This window comes from Gouania willdenowi, chromosome 10 (genome assembly GCF_900634775.1).
Source record: "Gouania willdenowi chromosome 10, fGouWil2.1, whole genome shotgun sequence".
Taxonomy (NCBI): Eukaryota; Metazoa; Chordata; class Actinopteri; order Blenniiformes; family Gobiesocidae; genus Gouania; species Gouania willdenowi.
Genome location: NC_041053.1, coordinates 12,695,793 through 12,720,806, shown reverse-complemented (window position 1 = coordinate 12,720,806; position 25,014 = coordinate 12,695,793). Strand labels below are relative to the sequence as shown.

The window sequence follows — 25,014 nt, the reverse complement described above, 5'->3', positions numbered from 1 at the left end:
ATTAGCATAATCATTACATCTTCAACATATATTGTGCTTTTAAAAATAATAATAATAATAATCAGAAACTAAACGAGCAGACACAATCCCTTATTCATTCACACTGTGGAGGTAAGTTACATCTTTTTCCACAGCTTTTATGGTCAAATTATGTGCTATTAAAGATGAGAAGCAATGAAATGAGACGACTTAATGACTGTAAGCGTCAATGTAACTTCAAAATTGTGTGTTTTTGGTCAAAGCTCAATAATGAACCTGTGTGGTCTAAAGACAGACTTGTCTTATTGTATTTATATGGATACAACAGGTTGTTGTTGTTGTTGTTGTTGTTGTTGTTGTTGTGTGTTAATGAAACCATGTGCTAGAGATGTGTATCGCAGAAAATGTGTGCTTTGTCTAATCATGTAACACTTCGTCGTTACCAGTGTAATTTATTGTTTTGTGCGACATCTAGTGGTAATAAGTGGACACTGCTTCTAGTGCTCCAGTTACCATGGCAACTTTACATTTTAATTTCCCCATAAATCCAGCCATATATGTATATATAGAAATTAAAAGTGTGCAAATACTTTTGGTTTGTCATGTTTCTATTTGTTTTTTTATAGAAAAAATCGTTTTGGTTTGTTTTGTGTGGTTTTTTTACTCCGGATGTAAATACAAACGCCTTCTGACTACTTCCGGTGACGTAGCGCTAGCTCCCAATGCTACACGCGGGAAACGGACAAAGCTGCATATCACACAGACGGTAAGAGTCAAACCATCCTCATAGTTCAGTTTCTGACCTGCTTTAGGACCTATTGGTAGCTTATACCTTTAGGGAAGTGTGCATTGGCCACATTAACTGTATTTGGTTGTATTGCGATCAGAGTTTTCTTTTTAATTCATGTTTTTGCGGACAGACCTAGCTTTGAGGGTGCGCTTGATTTAAATGGCGGTGTGTCCGAGTCAGGCTTCCCCTACAGAGATGATACGTCCGCTCCTTCTGAGACTCGCCCTCGTACAGTAAAAGAGACGCACCGCTTTTTCTGAAGTTAGCTTAGCTATTGTTTGTGATTTAACTTGTCTGTTTATTATAAAACCACCACGTGTAAACAGCTGGTAAGGAACTATTATTATTATATAGTGATAGTGACGCGTTGTTCACAAGTGTTTGGAGTGAGTGTGAGAGCCAATGAACACAGTCACATTTGTTAAGGTGAAGACTGATGGAAAATACACACACACACACACACTTTAATCCTAGATAAGAAAAGCATTAAAACAGAAACACTGATCAGCACCAATTTTGATGATGAAAAATGAATTATATAACATTTCATTGAAATTAAATGCTGTGTTTGGACTAATTGACATGCATCTTACATGTACTTTTACATGTAAATGTAAATTATGAGGTGTTGGTATTCATAAATTAAGAAGTATAAATGATGATTAATTATTAATAAAGTATATTTCATAAATTATCAATAACTACATTTTGGCTGTGTTCGAAATCTCATACTAACAAACTACTCAAACTAAGTATGACTTTGACGTCAAAATTAGTTTGTAGTGCATTCACATTAGATAGTATGGAAAGATTGAGTGTGCGAGAAATACTCTGATGTATACTATATCTGGACATTTTGTAAGTACGCACGGTGGGCACACTACTAGTCATACTCAACCGCCCCATGATGCCTTGTGAGCAGAATGTAAAATGGTCCTGGGACCGGCTTCAAGCTAAAAATCAAACATCCCCTTTTCAAAATAAAAGCATCTCTTGTCATCCATTAGTTTAAGTTAACCAGAAGTTTTGTCAGTAGCACAATGGAGGGTTTCTGAAAATCTCAGCAATGTCGGCGTGAAATGTGTATATGTGAGTTTTCTGGATCAAATGAGCACATGTTGATTTTCTACTTGGTAACAATGTTTTCAGAACTTTCAAAGGTGGAGAATCGGAGATACAGTATATAACCTCAGTGTGAGTCAGGTTTTTGTCGTCGTATGTTTGCAATGCATCTTGGGAAGCTTGGAAGTATACTTCAGTGGGAATGCTCATCATCCTAATTATGCTTATAGTATATAGTAGACAGTATATACTCATTGAGATAGTAGTGTATAGTACGGAATGAGACATTTCAAACACAGCTTTTGTCAGTGCTTGATTTATAAAAAAAAATACTCTTAAAATATATACAAATAATTTCTAATCGGTAATGCTTAATGTAATCATAATATTGCAGAACAATAATGAGGTGATTCTATGATTGAAAACAGGACCATTGTGCTGCTGCTGCTGCTTGTCCCAAATCCTTAAAGCTGTTTGTTTTCATTTTGCAGAGTGTCAGCCATCGCTTGGAGCTGAGATGGGAGACACGCTGGAATTTAATGAGATCTACCAGGAGGTCAAAGGCTCCTGGGTCAGTGTCCAGTATCACAACACACTCTCTAAATCTGTCAATCCAGTACAGGTCCCAGTGAAAGCTCATTCATCTGTACTCCTATCACAAGAAAGACACGAGTGAAGTTAAAAAATAATAATAATGCACCAATCTTGACAGTTTTAATGCTATTCTCTTAAGTGCAGCTACGTACACTTTGAAAACGTGAACAAAATCATTTTCTTTAACAAATTGTATGTTTCACCTGTCACCCCTTATATTAGACTTAAATATGCCAATTGATTGTTTCTGCAGGTTGTTTGCTGAATAAACTATTAGATTTTATACGTGCGATGCGATGTCAGCATGGTTCATACATACTTTAATTTCTTATTTTGTAGTGTTAAATGTTATAAAAGGCTTAATCAAGTGATATTACTCAGAGAACAATAGTCGGCAATAGTGATGCACTGACAATTCAGCTGCCGAAAATGGCTCAAAAGTGCATTATCGGCTGAATCGCTTTTCTCACCTTAAAGATGCAGTCCGCAACTCCCAGATCCCTCCCTCTCCACTGCTCTCTTGCCCTGCCTCCAAACGTCCCAAAGTCCCTCCTTCAGAGGAGCTAGCAAGTTAACGTTAGTCCGACAGCATCATCACAGTAATATAACATGCTCTGTTAAAAGCATTTTACTGCAGCGCTTCTTTCTCATTATGTGCACACACCGCAGCAGCAGCAACAACACAGTGTCACATACAGCAGCCCCCACGAACAACACATGCACTACAGCGTTCTGCTTTGTGTTTACATGGAAATGGTAATTCCCGAACGAGGTTTACATGGAAAACAGGTTTATTCGGCTTTAGATAATTCCACTTTAGGTCTGGGGGTTGGGACGGCTCTGATTGGACAGGGGGAGAACGTGATGTCTATCAGGAAAAACACACAACAAACCCTTTATTGTCGGCTATAACACAGAACACCACACATGAGAACTGTTTTCACCTTTATTTTGTTTGTAGTTTTGAAGCAGTAGCTCCACAATAACACACGGTTTCAGTTTGGACCATGGAGTGGAAGAGAGATAGGAGCTAATCACCGGTAAAACTCCAGAAAACAGTAACCAGGAAGAAATAGTTGTTCCCTGGTAAAGATAGTAGCTCTAACAACAGGTAAAATGATAAATATGGTGATATTACAGCCCGTACATGCCGGGATGCATTTACTTTGTCTCCAGGTCCTAGTGCCAGCTGTCCGATGAAGCCTGTTCCGTTTACCGTGTTTACCGAGGTCCGTGTGTGCTTAATAAGTCCGCATGTTTATGTGTCCGTCTATCCACTCTTTTCATTATATCCATGTCTGTTAAGGCTCTTATTAAATAGTTTAGGCTGAAGTCTGGACCTCCGCCATTTTGGATTATGTCGTCATCATGCTCAAAACGATACGAATGAACTTAAAGTCGCTTTAACCAAGTGAAGTCTTTACAAGAAATAGAAATTATCTAATTCAGAATTAAAAACGGAATTAACCAGCCACCTAATTCGAAATTAAATTAGCATTAGGAATTATGTGTTTACAAGGTCAGATTAAAGAGGAATTAACTTTTATTTCATTTTAAAGAGGAATTAAAGCTCCCATGTAAATATGGTCAAGTTAAACATTTTATTTTTTTCATTCTATATTGTGCATTATTGGAATGTCAGTGCTAAATAAACATTTTTACATTTTCAATTGGTTTATTCTTTTGAAGAATTTGTATTTATTTCTACTTTCGCAATGATTTAGTTTTAGTGAGGTTAGTAACATTTGGGAATAATAATTTGAATAATAATTTATTTTGGTGTTTCGGTTTCGGTCAAGAATTTTCATTTTGGTGCATCATTAGTCAGCAATTAGTCAGCAGTTACATAATAAAAACAGCCTCATTTATTATTAGTAAACGGGGTGCAGACATTTTGACTTAAAACATATTTTACAATTGAATGGAAAAAAATGGAAGACCCTGAAAAATAACCTCATATTGAAGTGATATCAAAATAGCGTCAGGACCCCCTTGTGTAGTAAAAGTATGTATAATTTTGGAGAAAGAAGCAGCTGTTATGTTTAGGGTATGAAGGGTTTTTGTACCATTTAGAGTTTGGTAAAAAAAAATAAAACAAGAGAAACTAGTAAAGACTGTTCAATAAGTTCAGTGTTATTTTTGGCATTTCTTTCACAACTTTCTTTCTCCACTTTAGCTGAAATGTCTTTGTGTTCCTTATTGTGCTGCTGCAGAACGACGGCCGGCTGCGTTTCAGTAAGCAGAACGTGGTTTACAAGAGCAGTAAGACGGGGAAGGTGGACAGCATCCCAGCAGGAGAACTCGACCTGGCCCAGTGGAGGCGAGTGTGTCTGGGCCATGGCATCAAACTGGGAACCAGCACGGGGAACATCTACAAATACGACGGCTTCAGGGACACGGTGAGTTCTGGACGTCGTCCACGACGTGCCATCAAAGCCACATTGTTGACTTTTTGGGTCCAGGGGGAAAAAAATCAATGGTTTTTATAGTTTGTGAAGCAGCTGTCTTCACTTTTCCACTATCTAAACTTTTCTTCCCAGTTTCTGGGAAATAATTGTTAGCGTACGTTGAGAAGAACAGGACAACAGTGGAACAAGTTGGTGACCCGCCCCCACACATGCACACACACACTGAGCCCAGTGTTTATGACAGGGGATGTAACACAAGCCTGGGTACCACTGAAACAACTTCCAGGCTGACATTTGCAACAAGCAGCACCGCCGTCATCGTATGTGTGTGGGTTTCTGTCAGAAACCATGCGACTGACTGACTCCGCCCCTTTGCACAAAGCTTTTAATGGGATTAATGAGGGAAACCAGTGCTAGCATGTGTGTTCCATAAACAGTGTAATCATCTGCTCATGAGAGTCAGTGTTTAGATTGATTCACTGAAACAATTTGGCTCCAAAAAGGGACAAGGAAGACAAAATAATGGTTGTGTTTGTTTTTTTGTCCTCGTCTCCCCCCCAGCCCCCGCCCACTGCTCTGTGTGTGTGGATAATATGAAATGTTAACAGACATGTAGAACAGTAAGAAGGTGGAGCACGGCTGACCTGAAGCCTGCCACAGCTATCTCCTGGGGTTAATCATTGTGTGTGTGTGTGTGTGTGTGTGTGTGTGTGTTTGTTTTTAATTGATGGATGTTCTCTTTCCGCAGCCGTGATGTCATTGTTTATCATCACACAGTCCGTGTCGCTAATCTAGAACTGGCTACAGGTTGAGCTGCTGGCACGCAAAGCCCTCGAGCTGAACGTGTCGCGTGGACACGTGTGTAACTTCTGTTCACGTCATTGACACAGACATGGAATATAAGTGATGTTAAAGGAAGGTAGATTTAGTTTTTCCTCTAAACTCAATCCGTGCACAGCTGAAAGAATCGGTATCAGTAAAGAACCATGCAGATCATTGAGCGTAAAAACTGTAAAAATAGTCAAAGAACTTCATTATTAGTATAGTTGTAAAATATGCGATTGCACATTTGTTTATTTGTGAGTTTTGAAGAAGAATAGGCATCATTATTTCATTTTATTTTATAAATGTTTCTAGACTAAAAAAACAACAAGAACATACACTTGTCATCATGAAAAAAGCAGGGTTACAGATTACCGGTACTTTTCAGAGTTACACACACAAATACTCAAACCATTTTCCCCAATTAACATAGTATTTACTAATTTACTGGTTCAGTGTATAAGTAATTCTGTTCATATTTTCAATAGTAGTGGCCATGTCCATATATTGTTTTGCTTGCCCTAGAAATTCAACCACAAGTATTGATGAGACTGAATGTTTGCTTTGTTAAGACACTGATTGTTGCTACGACTGAAGATGTTTTATTGTGCTTCCATTCAGTCTGCACTGACATCTTCCAGTCATAAACCTACCCTAAATACTTCTGACATGTTTTAAACTATTGACATTAATTATTCTAAAGGAGAATTACTGAACATGTTTTTATTGGAATACAAGATGGAAACAGAGAAGCAGTTTGACAGAATTTAGATTTTACATTTGCTGTATTTGGAGAATGTTATAGTTTCATTTATTCAGGAAATTTACTTTGATGTCCTGACATGTTTTTATTGTCACCTGCCAGTCTTCCTTAGAGGTGTCTGCTGATCGGTTTGATGTTTTCTTGACTTCCGCGGAATAATTCCAGGAAGTTCATGTTGTCGTCTTTTTGAATAACTAGTGCAGTGGCCGTAGGAAGTACGTATTGTTATCGAACAGTGGGAGAGTAAGTAGGACCAATGTTCCAATGTTTTAACTGATGACATCATCACTGTGGAGGTAGGATTAATGACATCCTCACTGAGTCCGTAGGCTCAGGAGGTGGGGCGTCCAAACCAAATCCGATGTTGCACACCCTTGAACCAATCAGCAGCTATGTTGAAACTCTCAGGTCACTCTTGTCCTGATCTGCAGAGATATTTCACACACGCACACACACACACACACACACACACACACACACACACACACACACACACACACACACACACACACACACACACACACACACACAGACATCCCTTGCTTTTATAGAGATGAAGAAGACTGGCAGTTGACTGTCAAAACATGTCAGTTGATCAAAGTAAAATTCCTGGGAAATAAATGAAACCTTGCTATATTATTAAAAAAGACAAAAATAACTTGCTGGAATTATTACACGGAAGTCAAGAAAACATCAATGTGATCAGCAGACGCCTCTGAAGAAGACTGATCTCCTGACACGTGTTGACAGTCAGCTGCCAAAGTAAATTTCCTGGTTAAAAAAAAAAGATGTCTGAATAAATGAATCCTTCAAAAAGAAGACAAAATGAACAGAGAATGATCTATTTGGAGGAAATGCACATGCAGCCATTTTAGGATGAATTGGTAAACCACAGGCCTGCAGAGAACACACTGACATTCATTTAAAAGATCCATTTGTTGGTTAATTTGATCTAAGTTTCATTTGTAAAGTATTTGAGTTTTAGGATTTTATGTTAAAGTTTCAATAAATTGTCTGCTTTGTCAAAAATGTATAGTAAGTTGAATTTAAATTGTCAAACTAAGCATTAATGTGGCTGATGAAGCAGTAATACAAATATCCATGTTCTGTGGTGGTGTGTGTGCTAATACACACACACACACACACACACGGGTCTAATTGGCAGTAATAACCTTATGGACAGGCAGATATCCAGGTGTATAAATCTGGTATCCCACTGAGGCTTATTCTGCCCTGCACACACTCGCCCACCACAATCACTTCCACATGTGTTTGTACTACCATGGCTGTGTGTATGTGTGTGTGTGTGTGTGTGTGTCGCTGTGTGTGTGTTTGTCGCTGTGTGTGAGCCCTCTCCACTTGTAAGTGGGCCTGCAGGATAAATAAACAGGCTGATTGTCAGTGGTGCTCCAGAGGGGAGGAGGCGGATGGATTACATTCACCTCCTGCTCTCCCAGGGGCCCTAGCGGCAGGCGCAGCTACAATTGCCATGTGATTAATTATTCCTCCATTCATCTTCCTTTCTTGCAGTGTTTTTATTAGCGATGAGGACCCACACAGACTCCAGACTTTGGAGCTTTTCTCTTGCCTTTTCTTCCTTTGTGTGTTCTTACCACTGTTGTCTGCCCCCAACAGGACTTTGAAAAGATTTCAGAGTTTTTCAAGACCAACTACAAGTTGGAGGTGACTGATAAGGACATGTGTGTGAAGGGCTGGAATTGGGGAACTGCTAAGTTTTCAGGTATAAACACTGAAGCATTTTTCCTCTGTAGAAGCGTTAAGGACACGTTATTGTTAGACATGTGCTGACAGTGACAGTCGATATTAAAGCTACACAGGACGATAACGTTTTATCAGATAGTGTAGGTCTCATAGATCAATACATTAAACATCATTTGATTGAAACATTTCTGTAAAAGCATGAAATTGCCACTGGAAAGTTTGTAAATAATGTATCGGGAAAGTTGTGCGCATTGCATTGTGGGTAGTGGATTCTGGTAGACTGATGCAAAGAAGTGCTTTTACTTGATGGCTTGACTCCATTTTTGTTTCGGTTTTTATTAGGCTGGGCTACCAGACTCAAAAAGCCACTCACTTTGTTGTTATTCTTCTCTGTTATTTGTGAACAGATCAGGCTGAAATTTGGTAGTTATAATCTATGAATGTGTACGCATGGACGCTCAGAGCCCGATTTTTCGATTTGGAGCCCCAAAAGAAACATGAAAAAACAAAAGTCAATTTTTCATTTATTTGTGAGTCCAATATTACCACGGTTGGTGGTACCGAATCATTGACACATACCAATATCTAAATGGGGCCTATTACCCTGTCCGTCTCACAGGGCCTCATTTTTCAAATGACTACTTATCCATTAGTTCATATTATATCAGAATGCAGTTTGGTATGAATACTGTATAAATGAATATAATGAGAAGCTCACAGCCTTTTTTGTGAAATGGGGCCCACCCACCATTTCTGGTAATTTCCAAATTTATGGAAACATAGTCGTGTGATTTATCGATTCAAAGGTATTTCAACGTAGATTATAATTTTACGTCGCACAATTTGATTTGTTTTACTCGGTGAAACTGAGTTATTTGACGGAATTCTCGGGAACGTGGTACGTGATATTCGGCGCGTAGACGTTCCACGGGCCCGGCTGTAGTGCATCCAAACTTGTTTCTCAGTATTCCCTATGTTATCACCTCATCACTTTGCAAGACATTCAATTTCGGCTGGATTTGGTGTAAGCCCATCCAAAAAACATTGTTTTGCTTTCAGTCCATCAAAACACCAGAAATGTGTTGTGAAGCAAATGCAAGAAATCACGGTAAGAATGAAGTAAAAACACTTGCATGCATCTGTCTATTGGACTCCACATTCCACAATGCAATGGGTTACATTTTTCCACCATTAGCTGTGTTTCCAGTACAGATTTTTGCAAAATAAAGACAATATTTCTAAAGTTTCAACAAAGTACATTTGTACTTTGAACGTGTTTCCATTAAAGGTTGTTTTGGAGCATCGTCACTCTCTCCAAATCTCATCCCGCGAGACTTCGCTGCAGGAAGACGGACGTTCTAAGCCTCTTCATAACACATTTAATTCCTTTGTTGTTTCACGTCTAATATGGCAGTAATAATTTTTAAGTATCATGCTACAAAATGTTTCGGTCTCCTTCTGTTCACACGTACCGCGCCATGTTTTCTCCGAGAGAAGTGGTCATGTGACCAGGTACGTCACATCCTGTGATGCGTAATTACGTAAAAAGTGTTTCCATTGAGCGTTTGTGACACATTTTAATATAGAAATGTCCTAAAAACCTCCTTATGAAAGAGTAAAAACTTTTTTGCTATATTTGAGTGTTTTTTATTTTTTTATTTAAGTTTTTATTGTGCTATTTCGATTTTTGTTCATTTTCAAGGGTAATGGAAACACAGCTAAGAGAGTGTAGAGATTCAACCTTTTACATCTTTTTCCACCAAATGATCTTCATTTTATTGATCTGTGCATCCTACACTATGGAGGTATGTGATATGAAACGATTGTCCTGAACAGCTTTAAGATTGTTTACATTAACCTAAGAAACAAGTATGTTGAAAGTTTTGATTAATAAACACTATTGTTATTGTTTGATTAGTTTGTTTAAAAGCTGTAACGACCGAAAGCTTCCAAACTTAAGTTTTAAAAAACATAATTTTCTGCTCACAGGGCCGTTGCTATCTTTTGACGTCAATGACAACACTGCGTTTGAGATCCCGCTGTCCAACGTTTCCCAGTGTGCCACAGGAAAGAACGAGGTCACCCTGGAGTTCCACCAGAATGATGACACGGAGGTGTCCCTGATGGAGGTGCGATTCTACGTTCCACCGAGCCAGTCAGACGAGCGACAAGACCCTGTAGAGGTGAGGCCCAGCTTTTCTTCACTAGACGATCACGCTTTAGTTTAAGGCAGTGGTTCTCAACCTTTTCAGCCCACAACCCTCAAAATAAAGGTCCCAGATACCGGGGACCCCCACTGTAGCTGAAGGTGGTTGAATACGAACATGAACATTGAAGAACAGTCATGTGGAGACAGGACCATCTATAAGGGGGAATAACAGGGAGAGATTTTTGGGGTCCATTCATAAAGTCAGCAAAATGATGGTCCATTGTTCTATGAATCTATGATAACCACATTTATTTATATATCTGAATAATGTCCACTATTATCCAGGAAGTTAATTATTATTTGCGCCATAGTATATAGTCATCTTAAATACTTGTTTTAATCAGAAATAAAATGGGTCAAAAGTGACCAAAAATGGTGGAAAAGGTGGTAGAATGGGATTTTAAAATGCACAGAATATGGTTAAGTTTCGAATTAGAGTGGCTAAAAACAGGCAGAAAAAGTGGTAAAATCATGAATGTGATGAAATTGGCCAAAAATGTCTTGAAAGTAAAAAGAATTTGCAGAAAAGGCATTGAATTTTATTGGCGAAGTGGCAGAAATGGGAGTAATGTAGCAGAAATGTATTAAAAGGATCAAAAATATTGCCAGAAAATGTGATGAAAATAGGTTAAGATATGGCTTATTTGGTGTAGATGCAGAAAAATAGTAAAAATGGGCTCAAATATTCTTAGGCGTCTGGCAACTTCCTCCTCAAGGTTGAGAACATCTGCTGTAGAAGAATGCAAAGACTGGGAGAGCTTTTTGGGGTCCATCCATGAAGTCAGCAAAATGAGGGTCCATTTTTCTATGACTCTGTGATAACCACATTTATTAATTTATCTGAATAATATCCACTGTTATCCAGGAGGTTTCGTATTATAATATGCACCATAGTATATATTCATCTTAAAGATGTAAATCCTTGTTTTAATCATAAAATAATGGCTAAGTGACCAAAAATGCTGGAAAAGGTGGTAAAATGGGTTTTTAAAAACCACAGAAATTGATTTAAAGTTGCAAATTGTGGGTAATGGAATTTAAAAATGTAGGGAAAATTTGTTTTAACTTGCAAATTATGGGCATGAGAAATTGGGAATGTGGTTGAATTAGCAAAAATAAGCATTAAATATGGCAAAAAGAGATTAAAAGTGACAATATTGGGTCAACATATGTGACATGAGGTGGGAAAAGTGTTGAAAATGTCTTGAAAGTGTAAAAAATGTGCAGAAAAAGGATTAATATTATTATGCATTAAAAGGAGCAAAAATATGGCAACAAAAAGGGATGAAAAAAGGTTAAGATACGGCAAGTTTGGTGTAGTTGCAGGAAAATGGTGAAAATAAGCAAAAATGCACTGAAATTGTTCAAATTATTCTTGAAGGCATCTGGTGATCCCCTCCCAGTGTCTCGTGACCTCAAATAAGGTCCTAGCCCAAGGTTGAAAACCCCTGGTTTAAAACAGTGATTATTATCACATGGTCGTTTCCTCTGCAGGCGTTTGCCCAGAACGTGTTGTCTAAGGCAGACGTGATCCAGGCCACCGGAGACGCCGTTTGTATCTTCAAAGAGCTACAGTGTCTCACACCCAGAGGAAGGTAATCACATTAAATGATTATTCTGCAATATTATTATTGAATGAAACTTAGACAATGAAACGACAACATATTGATCAATTACCCAGAAAATAAAGCTAATTTTTCTCCCTCATTTTAGATACGACATCCGTATCTACCCAACGTTCCTTCACCTGCACGGTAAAACCTTTGACTATAAGATTCCCTACACCACCGTCCTCCGTCTCTTCCTGCTGCCTCACAAGGATCAGAGGCAGATGTTCTTTGTGGTAAGTACATGTTTTATTCACGGTTCTTCAATGGCTGCTTTCTTTGAACATTTTACACAGTTTTTTCTTTCCTCTGTCATCCTCACAGATCAGTCTGGATCCTCCCATCAAACAGGGACAGACACGTTATCACTTTCTCATCCTGCTCTTCTCAAAAGAAGAAGACATCAACCTCACTCTTAACATGAGCGAGTATGACATTTGAAATGCTCTGTGTAGTCAAATGCGCCGATAAGCTGTAGGAAACTAGCAACGCAAAGTAAACGCACACAATTTCAAGAAAAATCCACACAATGCCAAAAAAAACCAAAATGACTACACAAAATACTGACACAAAAGCACAAAACAAAAAATATAAAACAAATTACAATTACAGAAATATAATTTAAAAAAAAAAAACACATTTTAACAAAAAATACACAAAATCACTTGCAGACTAAAGGACAACAAAAAATACACAAAATGATGAACAGAAAATAAACAAGAAACACAAATGTTAACGTAATGCATTCAATTTCCAGCATTCTGGTGCATTTTAGTATTATGGTCAAGTAAAAAAATCTTAATTTAAAATTTGGTACAATAATCTTACTGAACTCAGTCACACTACAGTGTTTAATAAATAAACAAGCTGTATTAATTTACTTTTTATTTCATGTAAATCACAGAATTACACAGGGTTGATACAGGCAGAAGCAAGTCAAATGTAATGCTTTTTAATTCCCAAATACTATATTTTAATGCCACGCTGCTGTGCGGACACAGCTTCTGTAAGAAGTGTCTGGAGAGGGAGGGGCGGGAGTGGACGGTGATGTGCAGGGAGTGCGGGCGGAGCGGGGACGGCTCCTCAAGGCGGGGGTACCGGGTGAACGTGGTGGCGGGTTTGAACAAAAAGCTCAGACATATCGGACAGGAGAAGCTCTCAAAGCGGGTGCAGGTGGTACCCACAGCCGCCCCCTCCACCGTCCGGCCTGTGAACGCTCCCGGACAGGTAGCCAATGAGGTTGGCCTGGTGATCCAGTCTCAGCCTCTCCTACTCCGAGGCTCTTTGGTACACATCCAAAGGTTCGCTGAATTTCTCCCAAAACGCCAGCTCATCAGCTCTAAGCGGGTGTCGGGGTCCCTGGTAGATGTCGGCAGCACATCAACGTAGGAAATGCTAAATTTAATGTTTTGGAATTTATGTTTGGACAAAAATATTGGACCCTGTATTTTACACCTATATACACAATACAGACAAGAGGACAACAAAAATTACACAAAAGTAATAAAGAATACATAAAAGTAATTAAAAGCTACACAAAATAAATTCAAAGATACACAAACGTAGTAAAAGATACATGTTAAAAATACACAAAAGTAATTAAAAGATACACAAAAGTATTTAAGAGATACACAAAAGTAATTTAAATATAACCAAAAGTAATGGAAAAATAGACAAGTAATTAAAAGATACACAAAAGTAATAAAAAGTACACAAAAGTAATTAAATGATAAATACACAAAACAACTCAAACACGAATGACAAGAAAAATGCACAAGTTGACAACAAAACTTCACAGAAGGACAGAAAATAAACAATACCTCAGAAAACACAGAAAGCAACAACAAAATCACACAAATATTTAGTTTTTCATGTGTTAATGCTCAGATTAGTCATTATTGTAAAAGCTGACATGCTTCTATGTTGATCACATTATTGTGATAAAAGTTGCCTTTCTTTGCTGTTCATTTAGTTGTTGTAGTTGTAGTAATGCATCTGTCCACTAGTGGGCGTCACAGACCGATAGAAGACACCAATAAGTTGTGAAGTGTGAGATGCTGCTAAAAAGAAACCAAAGTTCCTCATTGAGTTAAAGTGTGTTTCCTGCACACAGGGAGGATGTGGAGCGGCGTTTTGAGAAGAAACTCAGTAAAAACATGTCGGGTTCTCTTTACGAGATGGTCAGCAGAGTGATGAAGGCCCTCGTTAACCGCAAGATCACAGTACCTGGAAACTTCCAAGGGTGAGCTGCACACGTGCACACACACACACACACACACACACACACTAAAGCAGGGTTTTTCAACCTTCTTCTGGAAATAAAATGATGTCGTCTGAAATGTCTAGTAATAATACAATAAAAGATAATCATTAAAATGATATATATATATATTTTTTTTTTTATTTGATTTGAATAATTTTTAATTGCAGCCGTGTCCTTAGAACAGGGGTTTTCAACCTTGGGGTCGTGACTAGGGGTGTAAATCACCTGTTTGATTTCAATACGATACAATGTCGATTAACAATGATTCGATATTTGCCGATGTCACAATGCCTGCCACGATACGATTTCGATTTGATTCGATTTAGATGCCTGCGATTGATAGCAGACAATAATCTGGGTTTCTTTTTTCACATTAAAGAATAAAATGACAATACTGACACATTTTGAGAATTTCATTGCCTGACTGTTTAAGACAAACATTCTTTGGAAAACCTTTTTTCTCACCAACTAACGTTTGGAGTTTTAACAAAGCAGAAGGCTAAATGGTGATGATATCGATGTTTATACTTTGGATCCATTTGACTAAATCATTGATCAAACAATCTGTCTAGATCAATTAATCTTTACACCCATCATCTTGACCCCGTGTGGGGTCGCCTGAAAGTAAAATTAAAATGGTTACCTGAAATGTCTAGTACTAATAAAATATAAAGAATTACTCATTACAATTATATAGTTTTTTTTATTATTATTCATTTTTTAATTGAAGCAGTGTCCTTAGAGCAATACAATAAAAAAGCCATTAAAATTAGATTTTTAAATAATAAAAAAAAAACATATCATATAAATAGATAAACAGTGCAGGAAGAGGAAGAAAACTCTTTCAAATGAAAACATCACACACAATCTCAAGTAATTATGTTTTAATACTTTCACTTTCTCAAATATGAATCTAGTTATAATATGCAATATAAACATATCTGAGCTGTCACTATTGTGCACTAATAGTGGCTACTCTGTATTTGTAACACAGTATAGCAAACATGATCAAAAACAGATTTTAGAAGAAAAAAAGGTCTCTGAGGGTCACCAGAAATGTGTGATATAAAAAGGGGGTCACGAGAAGAAAAAGGTTGTGAACCACTGCACTACTGACATGCCCTGTCTCACTGTTTCTCTGGGATCTTCAGGCATTCTGGAGCCCAATGCATCACGTGCTCCTACAAAGCCTCATCAGGCCTCCTCTACCCTCTGGAGAGGGGCTTCATCTACGTCCACAAACCACCCGTCCACCTGCGCTTCGAGGAGATCTCCTGCGTCAACTTTGCCCGCGGCACCACCACAACGCGCTCCTTTGACTTTGAGATCGAGACCAAACAGGGCAACCAGTACACCTTCAGCAGCATCGAGAGGTGAGCGCTCACTGGAACAGGCAGCGTTGGGCTCACTTACATCTTTCACTTACAATTATGTCTTCAATTACCCGTGTTCAATTAGGATTATTGTGACCGATGTTTTTTCCCATTACAATTAAATTACAATATTTTTTTATCCTCAGAAAGTCAATTACAAATACATTCTCAATTACTAAAGTTCAGTTACAATTAATCACAATTACTTAGCCTGAAATAAATAACCTAATAAAAGTTAACATTCCTCTTGTGTTAGCTTGCTGTTAGCATCTCTTATGATAACAGGTCCTAAATCAGCTGTAAATACACTATAAACAAATATCTGTTTTCTTTCCTATCTATTGTTTACCTTGTTAGGCTAAACCTAATCAATGAAAATAAAGGTTTTAATATTTTTAGTGTGAGTGTCTGAGCCTTTTTTGTGGCAGTATACCCCTGGATTTATATATATTTTTAATTTGTAAAATGTGGGAAAGCTTAATATGTAACATATTTGAATAATTGTTGACTGCATATGTGTAGAACTGTACGTAGAACTGTCACATGGTTCCCCAGTTTAGCGTTAAATTATAATTGACAATTTCTATAGATTCTTCATGGCAATTACAATTACAAAGTCAATTATTTAAACACAATTACAATTTAATTAAGATTACGACAGCAGCAGATTTTTAAAATTACCGTTATAATTATGCCATAATTGTAATTAATTATCAATTATAAATGACCCTAACCCTGGTTACAGGAGCAGCTGTTCACTGAGTAAGTCAATCCTGAAATAATCCCACTTTCTCCTTATTTCCTGTGTTTTGCAGGGAGGAGTATGGTAAACTGTTTGACTTTGTTAACGCCAAGAAGCTGAACATAAAGAACAGAGGCTTCAAAGAGGTAAAACACACAAGGATGTGTTTGTGTGCAACACAAAGACTTTGTTTATAGGATTTGTTCCAAATAATGACCTTTGTCGCCCTTCTCTCGTTTGTGTGTCCTTGTAGAAGAAGGTAGGTGAAGTCACCTGCGTCCTGTGTGGATTTAGGCATTTGATTGCACTGGTGTGCAGGGACTTGATTGCATGGCGTGCTGATGATGTGTTAAACCATGATCATTAATGATGATTTTCAATAGGTTCTATGCTGTTGATGCAGTTGGTGTTAGAGCTTGAACTGGGACAATAATGGCTAATCTTTGGGTGTTGAGGGAGTGACTGGTTGACTGGTAACTGTGTGTCTGCATCATCCTGACTAATGTGGTGCCTGTGGGGGGGGTGGGGGGGGGTGCTATGTGATCGTTGTCTAACTTGGGTGGCGTTGATTGCATTACCCATAAGGCTCTGTTGACGTATATATGGCTCCTGATGTGTTAGCCAAAGTACTGCTGGTAAAGAAGGGCTATTCGTCGTCATGGTGATGGGGTCGATAAGAATGATTGAACCCGAGCTCCATTTCCTGTTTGATCGTCCACTGGCAGCGTTGGTCACTGATTAAATGGGGATGGAAGGAATGTCACGTTTCTACGTGTAATTATTTATTTGCTGATGGTGGAACAAGAAGAACGTTTACTAAATACAAATAAAGTCAAAGGAATGATTAAAAAATAAATAAAAAATAAACATGGAAAGTGAGGTAAAATTGTTTTTCATCTTGAAATATTCAGTTTTTGATTAAAGCTGCTTAACCACATAACTCAGATTTTTAAAAATGGATCCGCTTGTGAATGTAGAAAATGCTGCTCAAAAGTTGTTGTTTTTTTTGACTCCACCAATAACAACAGGTTGTTGACAAATGGTCATGTGACTTGAACTTTAAGAAAAGTATCGCATTTTGCATTGTGGGATTTGAAGTCTTGTAGATCAGTGGTTCTCAGTCTTTTCAGTCTGTGTCCCCCAAAATAAAGGACCCAGATACCGGGGACCCCCACTTTAGCTGAAGATGGTTGAACACAGACATGAACATTGAAGAAAAGTCATATGGAGACAGGTCCATCTATAGGGGGAATAACGGGGAGAGGCCCATTATTCTATGAATCTATGATAACCACATTTATTTATTTATTTATCTAAATAATATCCACTGTAATCCAGGATGTTTATTATTACTTGCACCATAGTATATAGTCATCTTAAAGATGTAAATCCTTGTTTTAATCAGAAATTAATTGGGTCAAAAGTGACCAAAAATGGTTGAAAAGATGGTGAAATTGGATTTTAAAAACCACATAATATGGTTAAAAGTTTTGAATTAGAGTGGCCAAAAACGGACACAAAAAGTGCTAGAAAGGGTTCAAAGTGTCAAGTGTCAATCTTTTTTCTGCCAAACAATGGGCACGATGACAAATCGTGAATGTGATGAAATTGGCCAAAAATGTCTTGAAAGTGAACAAAATTGGCAGAAAAGGCATTGAATTTTGACAGCGAAGTGGCAGAAATGGGAGTAATGTAGCAAAAATGCATTAAAAGGATAAAAAATATGGCAAGAAAATAGATTAAGATATGGCTAATCTGGTGCAGTTGCAGAAAAAGAGTAAAAAAAAAGCAAAAATGGGCTCAAATATTCTTAGGCATCTGGCAACCTCCTCCTTAGGGTTGAGAACCGGTGCAGAAGCGTAGAAGGAAATGCTTTGTCTCCATTCTTACCGTGATTTCTTTTGTTTATTCATTGGAAAAGACACGAGTCACGTCATGTTTCCTATGTTGTAACGTTACTTTTGATTGGCTGCATTTGAGTGTTTCATTATAACTAAAAACAATATCAACATACGTCATTGTTGAGTCGTTAACTTTCGATCTGTGAAAACAGCAGAAACGTCACGTTGTCAGTGTTTTTGTGTGTGGATGAGACACAGATACAGTTTATTAAAACCTTAGTTATGTGGTTAAGCAGCTTTAAAGTCATTCAGAATTCAATAAAAATTCAGAAAAATAATAACGTAAATATTAATCAATAATTTATTTATTTACTCACTATTTATTTAAAATAATAAAGTTAAATGCGTGCTGATGTTTGTAATGAGCTCTGCCCAGTTTTTGTATAGCAGCTGTGAATAACACAGATGTTTTACCCATGCGTGTTTGTTCCCAGGGCATGAAGGGTAAAATCGATGAGTACAGCGACTCAGACGAAGACCAACATGACGCCTACTTGGAGAGGATGAAGGCTGAGGGCAAGATCAGAGAGGAGGGCAACGACAGCGACAACTCTGGAGATGAAAGTGGTGAGTATGAGTAACGCTAGGGGTGTAACGATTCGCTTTAGCAATGATTCCATTTTAATCACTATTCATTGTTGCCGATTCTATTCAAGGACGATATTGGTTAATGTAGAACAATTCCATCTGAAAAGATTCACTGACTTTTTAGGCAAAATAATAATTCAACCAATGTGACCGTGAAATAAATATCAGGATACTGGACAGTACAGGTGATTATTCATAGATTCCTGATGTTTCTTGTAAGAGAATCTTCTTTAAATTAATTATGGACATAAACGAGTTAACAGCATTTAATGACAAATGACTTGAGTGAAGCCGAACCAACACTTCAGTTTAAATTAACAGGATGTTAACTTTTCTTCTCTGGTTTTCATTAAAAATACATATTAGGTTTACAACCCATGTACTGTTCGTTCTTTGGTTATTTCGTTTTAAAACCAAATGAAAATAACAAATAAACAGTGTGGTTATTTTACGTATAGATCCATGAGTTTTATCTAGGGTGGTGGGGGTAAGACAGTAATGTCTTTAATATTAAAAGTGCTTTTAAATCACATCCATATGAAGTCTGTCATATTTAAATCCAATACGTTATTTCCTTGTATTGATAAAATCGATTTATTACCTTAAATGATTTTAGATTGATTAATGTCGTCAGGAAGGACAACTTGCCGAGCACAGATCGATGTAGTTGAATCGTAGGAATATAAATCGGTTGATCAATCTAATGGATGAGTCGTTAAACCCTGAAATAATGGTAAAAGAGCATTAGGTTTTATTAACCACAACTTCTCTTTTTTGTAACCATCTCTGGTTAGACGAGTCTTTCAACCCTGGTGAAGAGGTGGACGAGATTGCAGAAGAGTGAGTCACATTGTTGGGAAATGGATGTGGAATGAAAGCCAAAGCCTGTTCTATACATACTGCAGATTTTATCCCCATGCTTTAACCATAACGTGGCCATAACTGTTGAATCAGGTACGACAGCAAAGCCTCAGCCAGCGACAGCAGCGGGGACGATGACGGCAGTGAAGACGAAAGTTCGAAGACGAAAAAAGCCAAAAAAGCCAAAGTGGTGAAAGAGAAGAAGGAAAGAAAGCCACGCAAAGAGGTGAGCGGTGCCACACTGTGTGATGTAAGTCCTCGTTGATGAGCTAAATGTTGTTTTTGTCAAATAGAAGAAACAAAAAGACAAAGGAGGCCCGAAGAGGCCGATGAGCGCCTACATGCTTTGGCTCAATGCCAGCAGAGAGCGCATCAAGTCAGAGAACCCCGGCATCTCCGTCACTGAGATCTCCAAGAAAGCTGGAGAGATGTGGAGGCAGCTGGGAAGAGAAGAGAAGGAGGTGAGGAAGAGGAGGTGGAGGTGGAGGCACACTTCCTGCTTCTCTTACAATCCACACACATCACACAAGACATTATGGCTGTGTTGGAAACTTACTATGCACTACAAACTCAATGAGTATATGCTGTCTACACAGTGGTTCTCAAACTTGTTTGGCTCAAGGACCCCCTTTCTCGTTTCTGAATCCAAGTCCCCCCCCTTTGTCCGACTACAACATTTTGCTCAGAATACTATTAAAAAACAACTATAGAGCAAAATGATGGAATGAATGAGTGTTAAAACACATTTTAAAGTATAAGGGGAATTAAACCGTATTTAGAGCCTTCTGAATAGATGTATTTCTATAGTTTTTATAATTTCCGGTAATCTCCTGCATGGTGTGGGACCTTGTGTTTTCAGTTCATGTTCTTATCAAAATTATTTCCTTCATAATTATTATGATTACAATTTTTTTTCAAGTAATATTAACTTAAAACCTGTTGTTTTAAATGCTTTCATTTGTTCTTTCCCTCTCTTAAGTACCCCCTGTAGTGCCATTGCGTACCCTAATTTGAGAAACACTGGTCCACTATATGCTATTATTATGATAAAGATGGTGAGCGTTCCCACTGAAGTATACTTCCACATTTCCCAAGGTGCATTCAAAACCTACGACAAAAACCTGAAGCACACTGAGGCTAAATATCAACGTTGATTCTTCACCTTTGAAAGTTCTGAAAGCATTTTAAGAGAGAAAGTGACCCAAGTAGAATATGTGCTCATTTGATCCATAAAACACAAGGAAACACATTTCATTCCAACATTTCCTCCATTGTGCTACTGACTGAACTTTTGGTTAACTTCAAAACAAGAGCCCTGCGTAGCAGCCGTGTAAAAAAAAAAAAAAAATATTGAGCGTTACAGCAAAGCCTATTCTCACCTAACGTATCGTGAACTCAGTGTATCGTCCCACCCCCAATAGTAACTGTATGTAAACAGTGGGACACTGAGCATTGCATAGATTTGACTGTTTCTCTGTTTGACTCCAGGAGTGGGAGACCAAAGCAGCCGAGGCAAAGAGACAATACGACATCGCCAAGGAGGAGTACAAAGAGAGTGGAGGAGGGTCAGCCCCCGTTCCTAAGAAGTAAGTCTTTAGGTAGTTTTTTTATTTTATTTTATCCCCTTTGACTTTATCACTCACATTCATCTCTCCACCTTTCAGGGAGCGTAAAAAGTCAGCAGGTAAGCAGCAGGAGGAGAAGAAGAGGAAGTCTGCTGTAGGAGACAGAGACCGGGATCGAGGCGGCACCAACGACAGCTTCAAGAGCAAGGAATTCATCGAGACCAGCGAGGAGAGCTCATCAGACTCAGACCGTAAGAGCAAGAGCAAGTCCAAGAGCAAGTCTAAGTCCAAGAGGAAGAAGGTAAACCCAGCTTCTATTATCTGATCATTTATCACAACATTCCGGCTTCACACACAACACACAGCTGTTTATTCTGATCCAGAGAGGTGGCAGACAAATAAAACAATGGCAATAATAGGATTGGATGAAGTTTCAGTCCTTTTAAAGCTGTTGGAGATGAACATTTTTTATCAGATGAAGACAGTGTCATGTGTCAAACTCAAGGCCCTGGGGCCAAATCCGGCCCTTCACAGCATCCGATTTGGCCCGCTGGAGAAAGTGAAAGTGAATTAACAAATAATTCAATTGTAAATTGTTAAAATAACTTTTTTTTTTTTTTACCAAAATCCTGCATTTTTCCTCAAATTATTCCACAAAATCTCTCAAAGAACTGGTCCATATTGAGCACTTGAGTCACTAAAATGACTCTGACGCCCATTTTTTAGCCCTCAGCAGAAAGCAAAAAAGAAATCTATGATTCCTTGTGTAAAATACCAACTAATTCAGTTGTAGATATCTCAGCTAGAAATCTCCTAATTATTACACAAATTCAATGAAACGCCACCATTTTAGCAGGGCTCAAAATCGAATACATTAAAAGTGAAGATACTGCAAGGACTGATATCTGTCACTTATTGCTTTGATATTATTATTTATATATGGACGTGCATTCTAGAGCTCAATAATGATTAAAAAAATCTAATTTTCCCACCTAAAATCTGTGGCCCACTTAAGATAAACTGGTCCATATTTGGCCCTTGAACTAAATTGATTTTTACACCCCTGGTGTAGGACAATGAAATTCACAGATTAATGAAACAAAGATAATTTGCAAAAAAAAAACATTTTTTTTTTTTAATTTGACATTGCTGCTCCAATTTTGTTTTCATCTGTTCTTTAAACACTTATTGACCTTGTTGGAAAAGTTTTGGGTATTGCATTGTGGGAAGTGGAGTCCCGTAGACTGTAGCGTAGGAGGATTTTTTATTCATGTAGGAACATGTACGATTTTAATGGAAACTACTGTACACGTACGTACAATCTTTTTCCTCTTTCAGAAAAACGGCATTCAGTTTTGCAAATAATGCAGTCATACCGTTGTCACCAATTCCTCCGCAGATATCTCCATGTTGATTGACTGGCTCTTCCTCCAAGTCCCAAAACCACAGCCAGTGCTTGCTTCTTGTCGAGTTCTGTAACCCGCGTCTAATTGTTAACTTCATTTTTCCAGCACTTTCATGGCCTGGACCAGGGGTGGGCAACTCCAGTCTTCGAGGGCCGGATTCCTGAGACTTTTAGATGTCTCCCTAATTCAACACACCTGGGGCAGGGACACATCTAAAACTCTCAGGAGTCCGGCCCTCGAGGACTGGAGTTGCCTACCTCTGGTCGCTCATCAAACCTCTGCAGTATTTTGTAATTTTGCAGCCATCCTCAAACTATCCTCTTAAACACGACATTTATTCTCTTCATAAATCTTTTTAGAGAAGCACAGAGGAACACCAGGAACCCAATTTCCCTCCAATAACACAACCCGTACCACACACTGCGTATACGTAAACCCAGTACGTACAGAAACTGTTAAAGGTACAGCAGTGAACAACATGTTAACAACTACGCGGTAGTTGTTAACATGTATGTAAGCTCTAAGCAAAGCGAACAGTCTGCGCACAGTCCGTTGTGCACGGGGTCCGCCCGAGTATGTTTGAGCCTTTACTGAACCTTTTTCTTTTTTTCAATCAGGAGTCTGAAGAGGAGGAGGAGGAGGAGGAGGAAGAGGCAGCGTCCACACCCGCCAGCTCAGAGGAGGAGTCCGACTAAACACACACTTTTTATTTTTTTTGTAATTCACTTTTTATTTGAAAAAAACACAGGTGAACTCAATGTTACTCGTAGAATTTACAGTTTTCTTGGCCCTATTCCCATTTTCTGTCATTGAATAAAATGAACAAAAAAAACAAGAGTCCAAGTGTCTTAGTACACATTGTCTTTCCTGAGTTTTCCATTTTTTGAACATTGAAAAAAGGGAAGGAAAAGAACAAAAAAGTAAAGGGGGGGGGTCGTCACCTCATTGTGTTTTTACCACGTGAGACAAACATCCACATACATTCTTCTTTTCAAAATGTTGGCACACATGTTCCAAATTTGGTCAATTAAAATCTGATCTCACTGCTTTCATGTATTCTGGCCATTTGGACCAAAGCTTGTAAAATCTGTTTTTTTGCACCTTGAGGGACAACGACAGTTTCTCCATAATGTAGATCTTCTGAACAATATTGATCCATTCATTAATGGTCGGTGATTTCACTCTCAACCATTTTCTAGTAAGGGCTTTTTGCCTGCAACCAGCAATATGGCCACTATTTATTTTTAATAATTTTTGACAAATTCCTAAAATCTTTATCACCAACTCCTGATTCCCTGACAACTCCAAAAGATGTGGTAGTGATTTACCCCACAGACGTGTTTTCTACTTGCTCACTTTCTCGCTTAAAATGCTTTCAGAATTTTCAAAGGTGGCGAATCAACAACAATATTTAGTCTTAGTGTGCTACTGATTTATGTTGTTGTAGGTTCGAAATGCATCTTGGAAAACTTGTGGAAGTATTTTTATTTATTTATTCAGTTTATTTCCGACATGGTTACATTCACTTTTTTTTTTTTACAATTTTTTTTTTTTTTTTTTTTTGTACATGCCGAAAAAGGAGACGAGAGAAGCAGTTTGCTTATCTGGGTCCCGTCCCCTGTTTTACCATCGCAAATTTACATGGGTTTACATGTCTCTCTGGTCAAACATTCTTGAGTTGTTCTGAACAGTCCTTTTTTGTGTATTCTCATCTGTAGTCAGTGTTGTCTTGTTTTTATTCCTCCTCCTCCTCTCTATCATTCTTCGTGCTGGCCTTGTTCCCTGCCAGACGTTGTTAGCATTCCTCCAGTTCAAGAATAGTTCCTCTTTCGAAGGTGTTTGGAAGGTTTTTCCCTTTTCATCCATAATGTCACCACTCGGGAATGTCTCTTTTGGACACAAGTTTGCAGCTTGTTTTGTCTCTACATCAAGGTTAATCCAGCTGTTGTTAGTTCTATTGGCAGTGTTGTATTTTCCACTGTTAGATTTAACTTGTATAAACACATTATTATATCTTAGTTCATAAGCAAGGTAGTAATTTCATTGTATTTTATCTTAGTTCATAAGCAAGGTAGTAATTTCATTGTACAGGAAAATGTGTTTCTAACTGCACATATGACAATAAACACTTTGAATTTAAATTTAATGTAATCCTTAATCACCCCACCACCTAGCAATTGAAATGAATAAATGACAGACCTTTTTTACTCTTGGTTTCCACATTTAATTCAGTCTCCGTAAAATAATCACAGTCTGAGTTTTGTTTCCAGTGTTTATATAGATCTGGGTCCATATCCATGATTACCATCAGTAATGTTGTTTAGGTGGATCCTTCGTATTTTCCCAAGTCTTCCATCGT

General features: G+C 38.1%; 1 protein-coding gene across 2 annotated transcripts; it reads left to right on the top strand.

Moving 5' to 3' along the window:
• The first annotated feature begins 670 nt into the window (after positions 1 to 670).
• ssrp1a (structure specific recognition protein 1a) lies at positions 671 to 23,478 on the top strand. Of its 2 annotated transcripts, XM_028459334.1 has the most exons (19): positions 671 to 745; positions 2,323 to 2,402; positions 4,639 to 4,824; positions 8,054 to 8,159; positions 10,130 to 10,323; positions 11,844 to 11,944; positions 12,063 to 12,192; positions 12,281 to 12,384; positions 14,070 to 14,198; positions 15,371 to 15,592; positions 16,408 to 16,480; positions 16,588 to 16,593; positions 18,670 to 18,802; positions 19,618 to 19,663; positions 19,778 to 19,910; positions 19,978 to 20,145; positions 21,173 to 21,270; positions 21,349 to 21,550; positions 23,273 to 23,478. In XM_028459334.1, exons 2-19 carry the CDS (start codon positions 2,349 to 2,351, stop codon positions 23,348 to 23,350), a joined length of 2,163 nt encoding a protein of 720 aa, XP_028315135.1. In that variant the 5' UTR covers positions 671 to 745; positions 2,323 to 2,348; the 3' UTR covers positions 23,351 to 23,478. The 2 variants fall into 2 exon arrangements, with proteins under 2 accessions (XP_028315135.1, XP_028315137.1); XM_028459336.1 differs by lacking the exon at positions 16,588 to 16,593.
• The last annotated feature ends 1,536 nt before the right edge of the window (positions 23,479 to 25,014 follow it).

Coding starts and splice junctions, on each gene's coding strand:
- ssrp1a (XM_028459334.1), top strand. CDS start 2,349: ATGGGAGACACGCTGGAATTTAATGAGATCTACCAGGAGGTCAAAGGC. Junction 4,825..8,053: donor ACGACGGCTTCAGGGACACG/GTGAGTTCTGGA, acceptor TGCCCCCAACAG/GACTTTGAAAAGATTTCAGA. Junction 14,199..15,370: donor GTACCTGGAAACTTCCAAGG/GTGAGCTGCACA, acceptor TGGGATCTTCAG/GCATTCTGGAGCCCAATGCA.